We start from the raw sequence: 13,271 nt of genomic DNA on the forward strand, positions 1-13,271 counted from the left end.
AGCAGCTAATCTTTTTTTTCAGTGTATACGCAAACGATGACGACGCTGCACTATACGTGAAGCTGTCGCGACTGATAGACATACAGAACAAGTACTTGTATGCGGCATCGTTGAAAATCTCTGTCGCGCATTTCTGATACCATAAAGTCCAAGAAATCTTTACGTCTATTATACTGAAAAAAAAAGATTGGCTGCTGCAGCAAATTAGGTGGTAAAATATGGCGTAGTATTTTTAATTGGCTGCAGCAGCCAAAATAAGATTTTATTTGTTGATTTGCATCTTCAAAACTTGGAATTACAAAATTAAGTTATAATAAAGATTAATAAAAGTTTAATACAGTATGCAATTATATATTTCATGAAATAATTAAACATAAAAATAAATTGAACGTTTCAGCCCATTTGAACCATCTTCAGCAAGGTGATGCCTATATTTCCATTTGTGGATTAACTAATGTTGATTCAATTGACTCTTCGTCTTTTTATAATTCTGCTCATTCCTTTGAACCGAAACAGCAGCGATGGTCGTGAATATAATCGTGATCCACATTTTATCGGATCATTACTAAGCGCGGTTGACAACGTCCGCGAAATTCCACAGCGAACCGGCATTAGCGAGCTGATCCAATTTCGTCGTCGGGTCGGTCGCGTGTTCGCTCGCGACACAATTAGTTGTCCGATAACAGAATGGAGCGAGGCGGCCTAAACCGAGATAAAACCGGGCGAGAAAAGAGAGATAGAGAGAGAGAAAGAGAGGACCAGGTAAAAACCAGGCTAATTCGGATGCGGTTTCTTTTAATCGGCTAAACCGAGCGGAGTAAGACGGCGCGTGGTATACCCGATCATAACGATAATAGAGCATGCAACGAACGCGGAGTAGCAAGCCGTTGTTGCGTATGGAAATGAAAAGCCATGAAAATCCGCTCCGGCACGAACGCGTTAACGCTCAGTCCGTATTCAGAGGCGGCTTATCTTCGACACCCTTATTGATCTCTAAACGCGAACGACTTCTCGCCTCTCTTCCTCTCCTCCCGAGCATATCTTTTTTTTCCTTCTGTAGCGTACAAACGTCACGTGAATTCCATTCTGGTAATACTTTGTAGACTTAACAGCTGATTAGAGACACGCGTTCGATTCTACCGCGACGTTTGAATTAAAATGCACGGCTCCGTAAGTTTTACACTTTCGCGATATCGCGTGTTTATCCACTGTGAGCCAGTATCCTGCACTTTTCCTGTAGAGAGGAATCATTAATATGATCTTAAGTAACACGCTAAAAACAAATAAAAAAATACTGCTCGAAAAGAACGATTGTTGAAGTAATCTAAAAATTGAACTAGATAAAATCTGAAAATAATTTTGTCGAACCATCAAAATAATTAGGTAGGAATTTTTAGCATGATGAGCAATGCTGCAGTAAAAAGTTTGGATGTTTTCTACTAACCAGTTTGAGCGTCCTGTACACAATTATTTTCATACTCCAAAAAAATTATTTTCAGATCTACCTAAATTTCCTATTTAGCTAAATTTTTAGAGACTACAGCAAAACACTATTCTTTTTGTATGAATCCGAAATTGATTTATGAACATTTTCTATGAATAAGTATTTTCGCGATCGCCTTTAATTAAATCTTTTCCAATGAATTGACAAATTCGTGATGATTTGTACTTCCTTCAGCGATTTTAATTTTCCCATCTAATTTTATTAAGTACCACGTGCGATATGATACATGATGACTATTGTTTCGCTTGCTTGAGATTGCTGTATCAAGCTGTACGAATGTAGAAACTTTGCGTGGCGGTTTTTTAAAGAAAGAACGAATGGAGAAGCGACTCGTCGCGATATCAAATTTGGTATTAAATCCGACACGGTGTTTCTTTTCGTGGAGAGGATGAAGAGTGGAAGAAGGGCAGGTGAAAAAGACACACACACATACACGTGGTTTTCTATTTCTCGCGTGAGCCACCCGGCGAATCAGTCGCGTGCCACTCGCGGGCACACTCGCGTGTTCCGTCCAAGCGTGAACTTCTAATACCCCTTCATCCTCACCTTGACTCTCCCGCATTAGCAGGTCGCCAATAATACTTCACGCACGAAATCTTTCCATTTTCTTCCATCATGCGAGCGAGAGTCACGGGCACGGACACGAGCCCCGGAGCACGATCGGATACGCCGGTATGCAGATTGCGGAATCTCGGGCGATCGCGCTCTCCCGAGTTCAAGAAACTGAACGGCGTTCCTCGAGTTCGGTGATCGTTCATCGGAAACCACGATAGATGTTAAATTAATGGACACGTGGATAATGTGCATGCTCACCTAATCGGGACGCTTTGGATAAATTTAATTCAATTTCATATCTCGTTCGTGCATTAATTTATATCTATAGCAGCATTTTTTTATTTTCTTCAATTTGCGAAACATTAATGAGCTAAATTTGTCGAAATATGTTATTAGATGCTTTTGTGCTGAACATAGGTTTTTTGTTAGCTGCCGTCAACACGACATTCTTTCTATTTTTTATTACACATTGTTTCAAAATGGCTTTAATTGCAATGATGTCGGTTGGATAATTTCCACAATTTTTAAAATATTTTTTATACTTTGTACATTGCTGGCTTTTTATTTATTTCTAAATTTGTTCGCTCCTTTTTTCGCTGATCAATTGAAAAAGCTTAATCTAGTGAGTACACTGAAAGAAAAAAGATTGGCTGCTGCAGCCAACTAAAAATGCTATGCTATATTTAACCATCTAATTTGCTGCAGCAACTAATCTTTTCTTTCAGTGTATGCTCCGGAAATTCTGAAGATATTTTTTGTTTTTAATAATTTTTGTAAATGGATTAATTCGTACTACCGCAAATATAATACATTAGAAACTGCACGCACATTGTATTTGCATTTACTCCGAGATGTATCGTTCACCTAAATATTATTAGCATTTTATCGTGACATGAAACAGCCCGAACGAAGCGATAGTCATATAATCGTGAAGACTCCGCCGGTCGATCGAGAAAACTCGATTACCTCCCCAAACAATACAATTACAGTAGTAACGACGAACGAGTCTCGCGGGATGATGCCTTCCGCGGAATGGCTATGTCGGCCATTTCGTAGGGATGGGAAAGGGGGAAGCACACAGAAGAAAATCCTATTATAGCTCCGTGTCCGTACGCGGAGTGGTACAGTGTGGGGTGAAGCGAGAGGGTCGTGAGCCCGTCGCTCACCCCCTCGGGCGCGCACATCCGTATTGACGCAACGCAGGAGCCCACCCTGTGGATTAACCAATCGAAACGCAGCATCCGCGCATGCGATCCCTCGGAAACGCGTGCCATTTTGTATGCCACGCTATCGTGGGGTGGAATCAGGGTGCCTGTTTCAGCGACCGGAAAATGAAACCGAGAGTTTGACACAGTGACATATTTAATCATAAGGGTTGCACGAAGGGTTGCATACTTGGTCGATGTGTGAATGAGTGACGAGACAGAACGAGTTTTTTTTTTCCATTAAATTGCATTAAATTTCTCGATTCCAAGGATATTTGGAAATTAAACGTTGCACTATTTTGCGTGAAATAAATTCTTATATTATAAAGTGGCAGTATAAAATTGTACACTAATGTAGATTAAAAGATAAGTTTCTTATTTACGCTTTCTTGGCATTTAAAAATTTCTCATAAGAAAATATAACTTATCCAAGTAAGTGCAATGTTACTATAGAGATAAAAATTTCAATTTTATTAACAATATTAAATGGAGAAATGCAAATTTTGTTACATCTTGAACTGATAATATTTTCACATTGCACATCATCTTGCCAATGACCAAAAATAAAATTCATAAATATACTTTCCAAATATATAATGTAATATCCAAATAAATCAATTCAAAATTTATCTATGTAAATTTACCTATGAAAATCTGCCTTCCTGAAAAAAATATGCCTAAAAATTTCAACGCTGTGATTAAACCGCGCATTACTACGATAATTACTTAATGTTTCCCTTCTGAGAAATATAACCCTTATTTTACCTTAGCATTAATAAGATATTTCGAAGTCCATGATCATTTCTTGTAAGATTGTCGGTAGCTATGGATTAAGAAGCCGCAAGACACCTGCAATTATTGCAACTTTACGAGCACACATCGCGTCGGCACGTTGAAGAGAAACTCTGAAGAGTCAGTTATGCACTAGTATCCTTTATGTATCAAAATCATGAGAAGAAAAGCAGCAAAGACGAGAATCTGTTTTAAACAAATAATTATTTTAATTTATAAAAAACATTATAATAAAATCATCAATTATTCTTTTAAGAATAAAAAAGTTATTTTAAAATACAAGTTTTTCTACATATTATATTCGAAAATAATACAAAAAAAATTTGCGACGATTTAAAATCTATCAAAAATTATTTCAAGGAGGAGGACATGTTTTTTTATTAATAATAATTCAAATGAAATCAGAAAATTTTTATTTAAAGTATAAAATTGTATTGTTAAATATAAATATTGACTTTATTGAACTCTGTCTTATATGTTCATTTTTATACAAAAAGTAGAAATTTCCAATTGCAGTTAACTATTGCAGAGACTATATACCTGATATCTTTAGATCTTCTTTAATCGAGCCTTGATTTAGGAAGCTGTTATTTACCTACACGTACATCGTTATAATCGCGTGTTGATTTAAAACGGAATTGTTGAAATGAAAAAATTCGTTGAAAATTAAATTAGCAAGTCTGCGTATAACTGAAACAGCACGTCTTCTTTCTACGCTCTGGGGCCGATTTCGGCGTTGCTCGTCATATTTCAGAACAATAAGTTTCCGCGGTCTGGCGTGCCTGGCACCGCCACCACGAAATAAAACAAAACAATACACATTTAGCTCGCAGAAACGCGGAGAGCGGACGAGGCTTTAAATGGTTTCCTACCCCGTTTCCGAGCGGCGTAGGGCGGCGGGCCGAAGACTGCTAAAACTGGGACGGATATTTTCGGCTTCGATGCGCCGCATTCGGCTTCGTTGCGCCGAGGGCTCGTTTGGTATTTGCCGGTATCGGGACCGCCGATAAATGGGAAAACTTTCCCGGGGCGTTTTCAACGCGTTCCCAGCGAGAAACAACGCTCGCCGCCCTCCGCTTTCCGAAAGGCAACGCACCCTTCCGTTTTCGTGCCGCCGCACTATTCTCGCGTGGCGGCTCGAAATTGCTTCTGTATTTCGGAAAGCTTAATCGTGTGTGCCACGTCGGATTACGTGATTTACTTGAATTATTCTTATCGGTGTACCGATAGCCTTTGTTCTCAAGATTCATTCACTCCAAAGTTTGCTTTTTACAGGAAATTCTGCTATCATCATGCTACAAACATTATTGGACATAATAAATTATAAAACGGATTTTTTCGCTCAATTTTTTTTTTCTTAAGTGCAACTTGCACTTTCATGTTATTTTATAATAATTTGAAAATTTATAATCTATAAATTTGATAACGTAAAGTAATGCCCATTTCTATCAATATAGATTAACTTTAATCTCGGTTCAACTTACTCTTCGTCTTTTTCTAGTTCTGAAATTAGAAAAAGATGAAGAGTAAAGTTGAACCGAAATTAAAATTAATCCACATTAGTGGAAACGAGCATAAATTTATGGATGTGTCTTTATTTATTTTTTTAACTACTAGATAAGTTTATTTTTAACTATTAGATAAGTTTTGTCGTATTTATTTTCTAATTAACATTCTTAACTATTTTTCCTTGTTATGTTTAACGTATAAAATTTAACGTATTCATTGTATCGATCGATTCTCAATTTTGATATCTATTGGTTGAATATTACGAAGGTATGTTTCCCTCTCGTGAGAAAGCTACGAGAATAACAGGTATTTTGGGCTTCGAGGTGAACACTCGAGTTGTGCAAGCTCGTTTGGTATTTGCCGGTATCGAGTCGGCAGACAAATGAGAAAACTTTCTGGAACGTTTCCGACCGATGCCGCCGCAAAACGCTAACCTTCGGTTTCGAAAAGGCAACGTACCCTTTCGTTCTCGTGCCGCCGTTCTATTCGCACGGGGTGTACTCCCGCGTACGTCTAACAACGTCTAAACCTGTATTTTGCCGTGCCCCTAACTTATCCGTGCCACGAATTAGCCTCTTGAGCTTCGACCCGATGCAAACGGAGCAGTCTCTACTCGATTATGTTCAATTCTGAACAATTTTACATGTTTTTGGTTGATTCACCGTCGAAAGAAGACTCAGTTTCGCCGTTATAAATTATTATGTTAACATAATATTTTTATAAAATGAAAAAGTGTCGGTGTATTAATATTTTTATTCAAAATTAATTAATCTGTGTGTGTTTGTAGTGTACGTACTTAGTTACTTTCACGTACATTCATGTGTAATTTAATTGACGGATCGATTTTCTGTTCCAGGCACTGAACGGGTTCCTGCTAATATTGACTTGCGACGGAGAAGTGTTTTTCGCTACCCATAGCATAGAGAGTTATCTTGGCTTCCATCAGGTATGATTGTTATAATTAAGGCAACCGTTGTATTAATATAGCAAAGAGAAAGAGAGACACGGAATATAGAATATTAAAATTGGATTTATATTCAGAATATATTCAGGTAGGCGTATTATATTACTATATAAATACATTATAATAACATATAACATTAAAATAATTATAATATTGTATATAATATATAAAACAAGCGGAACAAATCGTTATAGATAATAATACAATTAAAATAACAACTCTTTTCACGTAATGCTGTTTTCGAAATTGAATATCTAATTTTATCCGGCCTTGTGATGGCATAAATCTCTGCCGACAAATCCGAATGATGTTTGGAAAATCACTTGCGTGTATTTGAAAGGTAATAACATTATAATATTGTATATAATATATAAAACAAGCGGAACAAATCGTTATAGATAATAATATAATTAAAATAACAACTCTTTTCACATAATGCTGTTTTCGAAATTGAATATCTAATTTTATCCGGCCTTGTGACGCATAAATCTCTGCCGACAAATCCGAATGATGTTTGGAAAATCACTTGCGTGTATTTGAAAGGTGAAATCGTCGACGTATTTATAGATCGAAGATGCTTACGCATTTGTCTCCCCAAGGCTCCCCCTTATTGCAAGGTAATTCTAGTTCACCCTCGTTGTTAGTTTATCTTCAGTCAACGTGTGTCCACACCCAACACGCGGCAGTCACGCCAACGCTGTCAAGTCAAGTTCGCCGTACGTGTCACGTTTGCTCGAGGCATCATCCCTTTCGCGAGACAATGTACCCATCCACCAGGACTGACGGCCGACATACATTTTTCAGTAGTAACAGTGGGTCATCGACGCAAACGAGCAACATGCTCACGATATTGTCCGGCTCAGCTTAGACAAATCTGTTTGATGCTCGAATGGAAAAATCTCAATTTACCAACTCTTGTAGAAGAATCGTGTCTAAATTTGGCTTCTCGCAATTCATGATTGTCAGATTTGTTTTTATGTTGAATAATTTTTGAGTTACTTGAGAAATGGAGCATGATTACTGGGGAACATTAATATTAAAGACATTCTGAATGAATGAGACAAACGATAAAAATATAAATCAAGTTATAATGAGCCATAAGAATTGAGCCTGTTTTTGAAACGTTTTTTTTTTTTAAGACTCCTGACTACTCATGGATTTTTCATGATGATCGTCAAAAGCAAAAAACATAATGAAAATTCTTGCAAAATAAAAATTAAGATAAAAATATTTTTTAATAAAACAATATTTGCATTTGATAGAGTACTTGTATAAAGTATACTGAAAACTTATTTTTATTTCGGAATGGAATAAAATAATATTTGTTTCAATTCGACAGCTGTTATAAAGCTTGTTTTTTGACTAGCATACACTGAAAAAAAATTAAATGTTAATAAATATTTCTTTGAATTTTTATTTACTGCAAGTAAATGCTTACTTTACTAATAATATTCAAAGAAATATATTAAGGTTTAGAAATTTTGTTTAAATGTAAATCAATTTCAAATATATTTTGTAAATCTGTTCTATCGATCGCAAATGTTGTTTTACTAAAAAATATTTACATTTGAACACAGTATAATTTTCTCATTTCTGACGTCACAATTCAGGATGGCTAAAGTGAATAGGCAAGAGCATTAATATTCAATATGGGGATTCGGCGAGCTCTTTTTGCAATTCGATGCTCAGACGGCGTGCGGCGATGCGCCAGGTCTCAATTATCGCGATTTCAATTATCCTAATTCATTGCGAGCGGAATCCGGATCCGGCCGTGGTACACGTCCGTGGTCGCAGATTTGCATACGCGAGTATCCCGAATAAACGTGAACTGTCGAATAAGAGATCGTTATCAGGAGCGGGATGCCAGATTCAAATTGCGACGATCCTTAATTAATTATGACACCGGATAATCGTGCCGGGCAGAGCCTCGTTAAGCGGCAACGTAACTCCGGCGATTTTATTCGGCCGCGACAGGGACGATCGGCCGAGGATCGGGAGAGGATCGTCTCGGCGTGGCGATGCACCCGCGCGGTGTGGGAACCACGGAACATCCGATCCCGATTCGCCGTGCAGACCGAATCTAATTGCGCGGCCACGATCCACACTGTTGCACATTCGATTGCTACCGGCGTTCCCGCGCACGATCATTTGAATACTTCGGCCGGACCTCGCTCGAACACCGAGGTTTCCCCTTAATGATAAAGCGGCTATGTGTAACCACAGCCCCGGTGCGGACTATTGGTTCCACGCGAGAGAATTGTGTACACAGTGTAGAAACCGATTTTACGCTATATTCCGCCGATGCATCGCCGTGCTCTCAACGTCCATTGTTCCGAAACCCGCGACTTGATGACGGCGTGAAGTGTGTGGATTCCTCATTTCTCGAATTCGTCAAATCCTCGGTGTCGAAACACGAAATCGCAGGAATACTCCATGCTTTCTGCACGTATAGAAGTTTGAAGAATGATCAATAATTGATGAATGTGTTATTTAATCTGAGAGTAACCATTTTTTTACGTAAACGATCATCCGAGATGTTTTTACACCTCAATTAAAAATCACACGAAAAAAAAGTACAACAAAGCTATAGCTTATTTACTGCGCGAATTCAACATTTAAAAAGATTTGATGGTTTAAAAAATCGCTAATGTTATTCAGCTGTCAACTGCTACTTTAACATAGAAAACTGATTTTCCGTATATTACGACTGTAGATTTGCTGAATTAGATGAAGTTTTTAGCTGTTTTTTTCCATGCACTATTATTAACAATATATTTTGTGTTATTAACTGTTTTCCGATTTATTAGTGCTTGAGAATTGCATATTTAGAGATTCCTAAAGAATAATTATCAAAAAGGAAAGTAAAAAGTTATTAAAATAGAAAGAAAATATATTAAACAATATCCATTTTACAATCCACATTTTTTCGTCGCTGTAATATTATATAATAACACCCTGAATGATTATTCCCAGATTAAATATAATTTATTAACAATTCTCGATTATAAATATGATGTATTATCTTAAAATTAATTTACACGCAACGTTGTAAATACGCTGCAAGAATTGTACTTTATAATTCGACCTCTGGACTCTACGAATGCAAGAGATGGTATGAAATATTTGCAGCATGGCATATATTACGTATTTCGGGAAAAATGGCCGACAATCCGATCGCATTATCGTCGACCGTCCACACGAGAGGGCATTAAAAAATCATCCATCCGTCTATACGGGGGATAGGTACTCGACTACCCGCGGCATAATACCGTCACTCGAGCCCCTTCGGTACACACCGAGTGGGATCCGGGCACGCACGCGAACGCAATGTGCATACATTGTAAAAAAATGACGGATGATGATTTCCCGAGCCGATGACTCTCTATACGGGGCGCACGCGAACGCGTTGTGTATGAATTGCAGAAAATAGCGGACGATGATTTTCTGACTCGATGACCGCATATCCGAGACAACAAAAAAGAACCAAGAAGCGGTTTGTTATATGAGCGTTCTAGATTTCCTCCTAAATGTCCCTCGCGATATGCGCATATGTATGCACGTATCTATGCGTTCGAAATCACCGGCGGAAATCATCCTACCCCGGTTTCGCTGGGAATGACGGAAGTCAAATCGACTTCTTGCAGAAATCCACGCGAATATGATTGTGGGAAAAAAAAAAGTGCTGTACAGTTTTATAAAGTTTTAAGATCCGACGTTTGAATTGTGCATTTTATTAACAACTGCCTTAAATAAAATTTATATTGATAGAAATTGATCTGTCTCACAAATATTCGACATTATAATTTCAGGTTATTATTATTTTGTGATATATTGAGAGCTAATTTTTATAAAATAAACTTAATGGTGTATTAACAACAAAACTTATAATTTGAGGATGTTAGATACAGTTTATTAATTACAAACGTATCATAAGAATGTGTTAGAAAATAATTATTAACAAAATATGTCTCTTACAAAAAAATAATATTTAGAATATAATTTACTTTATCGAATATTCTAATTTAATATAATATATTTAAAACTTTATCTTATCTTAAAAACCAATCATAAATAAGTTACATTTATCTAACTTTATATATTCAAAACTAACATATTTTTACAAAATCGCAGTGGTTATCAATCTCATAATTTATTGATTATTCGCACTCATGTTTTATACGCAATTCTTATCTTGTGACGCGGATTTTCTAGTATAAGCACGGTAGTATCTTACGTTATTCGTAAACGGATCTTACGGAACACGCGTTGGAAATTATATTGAAAGGCCCTTCATCCGTATTCTTTAACAAGCTCGAATTATTACGCCAACTTTCGTGCACGAGTATCCATTGAGATGTAACAATGCACGCAACGGTATCGTATATATATGTACGATATATTGAGAAAAACAAGGACGATGACTTCGCACGAAGCTGCGTTCGAGGAAAATGGTCGTCTCGTTACACGATTTTTCTTCTCTTTTTTTTTTCTTTCCTTTTATCTTCGATTGTAGTACGATTGTGTCTTTAATCACGGTTTGCAACGTTATGTTTCACATTAATTGATTCTCGTAGTTATTGTATGTACAGTTAAATCTTACCTTCTATGTTTCGTGGCGGGAATTACTTAACGCGACAAGGAATGACGTTACAAATTTTTTCGCATGATTAATAGCAATCTCTTTCTCCACACCTTTACGTGTTTTACTTTACAATATATATTTGATTTATTAATATATTTTTTTTCTTTCTAAAAATTATTTCTTCCAAATATTTGAAACGCATCGCGTTATGTATAAATATTAATTCCTATATTATATTTTTTTAATTTCTGCCCTCGTTAAATCCGGGAAAGATATTTTCTAATCATTACTCATGATTCTTTAAACGCACCTCATCCCGTTACGGAGATTATTCATCTGCATCCGTAATGAGAATAATCTACCTCGTGCAGGTGCTCGTTGAGACGTAGAAACGCGAGCAAATGCACGCGAACCTAAACAGCGCACTCAGATGTGCTATAAGGAAGCATTGAGTAACGTTATGAAAAGCACCCCTCGAATGTTACATGCTATGTGATCATCTTTATACGATAGTCTGGAAATACGTCTGTATTTCTTTAGTACTATCCTTACACAATACATCCCTTTGCCCATTCAAAGTGCTTCATCTTTTTTTAAAGATCCTCGCGTGCTTGTATTTACATTGAAACATCAATGGATGTGCAATATTAATTTATTGACCTGTAAGCGAAAGAAATACTGTCAATGTTTATCAAGATTAGAAAGATTTTTTACTAAGAATATGTTTATATATAATAGAAAAAAAAACATCCTTCGATCAATTGCTTCTGTTTTGCGACCTAAAATTGAAAATTTTTCTCAGAAGGAGGTATATTTAATGTAGTAAATAATGTTTATTAATTTAGATTTATACATTTAATATTTTCAAGAATTGTAAGTTAACCCTTAACTACAACTATGAAAACTACCCAAGTTACAAAGCATCCCGTTCGAAGTATAAAATGCAAGTGAACTTCCGTCTTGATTGATAGAGGAAGGTTCAAAGTTTTTTTACCTATAATTTGAAATCTCATAGTACCAATCGTATAACAGATTATATTGCACCAACCGTTTAAAATTTTCGCTTCAGGTCCAAAAAACCCATTCCTGTACTCGATGGTTAATGTCTTGTTTTTACACTGAAAGTTTTTGAATTCTAGTCGCAATTCAAATTCATCAATTGCAGTCAATTGCAGTCCAGTCGTGAGTTCATCCACAACCTTTGTGTAGATAAACTCACGAATCTAATATAAAACCCTCGTCTATTCAATTGCGACCGCGCGATGGTTGTACTTAGCAGAAAAAGTATCTTTGCAACTGTTGCAAGATTCTTTAATATGATTGGTTATACATTTAGATCTAACAAGGAACTGAGGTCAAGATCCAATCATATTGATTCTTACAGTAATTTCAAAGTAACTTTTTCTGCTGAAACGCGGCTGATAATTTCCCGACTCGATGACCGCGCGAGCTCTCGCGAGTGCTTGCCACATCCGAGTCGGCGTAATCGCGACGGGGCGTTTCGGACGACGCGATTACACGGCCTCGTAACCCCGCTCGAGAAAGCCCGGTTGAAGACCTAGGCGGCGGCCTACGTTAGTTCGCAGCGAGGGAAAAACCGCGTAATGACAGCGCCGACCCACAATGTAATTCACGAGCAGTCTATGCCGCGGCTCCACCGACGCCGCCGGCTCTTTAGTTCCATATCTCACGCGAGAAATATAAAAAAGCTCGCGACACAAGACTCGCAGCGAGCAGCCGAGGGTGCAAAGGGGCGCCCGTTAGGCCTTGGGGATCGAGGTGTGGTTTCGCGATTGTTTGCGCGGCCGGCACGCCGGTTAATTGGACTGATAGAGTCGATTCGATGCTCAACGAGCCTTTATGCCCCGTGACCTACGCCGGATAAAAGTAATAACTTAACTGAAAGGTCAAAGGGGGCTTATCGCCCACGAAAGGAGCGAAGGGAGCGAGGGAGAGAAAAACAGGAATGGAGAGAAAAAGGAAAACGGAGAGAAAGAGTAGGACGACAAAAGGAAAGGAGACTTTGCTAAAGAGTCGTGGCTCCCTTCGGGGTAAACCATTTTCTCATGTGATGTATTATTTCATATTCCGAGATCTCAATTTTAATTTTTGCTCAGTGATGTAATTAAAGATAATTAGGAGTCTTTTGAAATTTTAGCC

At 37.4% G+C, this 13,271-nt stretch overlaps 1 protein-coding gene across 1 annotated transcript in view; it reads left to right on the forward strand.

Moving 5' to 3' along the window:
- ss (aryl hydrocarbon receptor spineless) overlaps positions 1-13,271 on the forward strand; it is a 204,610-nt gene that overhangs the window by 164,201 nt on the left and 27,138 nt on the right. The window contains exon 4 of the mRNA XM_018518023.1: positions 6,422-6,511. Within this exon, the coding sequence (XP_018373525.1) occupies positions 6,422-6,511 (90 nt within the window). The remainder of the gene's footprint in view (positions 1-6,421; positions 6,512-13,271) is intronic.

Source organism: Trachymyrmex cornetzi, unplaced genomic scaffold, assembly GCF_001594075.2.
Source record: "Trachymyrmex cornetzi isolate Tcor2-1 unplaced genomic scaffold, Tcor1.1 scaffold73, whole genome shotgun sequence".
Classification (NCBI taxonomy): Eukaryota; Metazoa; Arthropoda; class Insecta; order Hymenoptera; family Formicidae; genus Trachymyrmex; species Trachymyrmex cornetzi.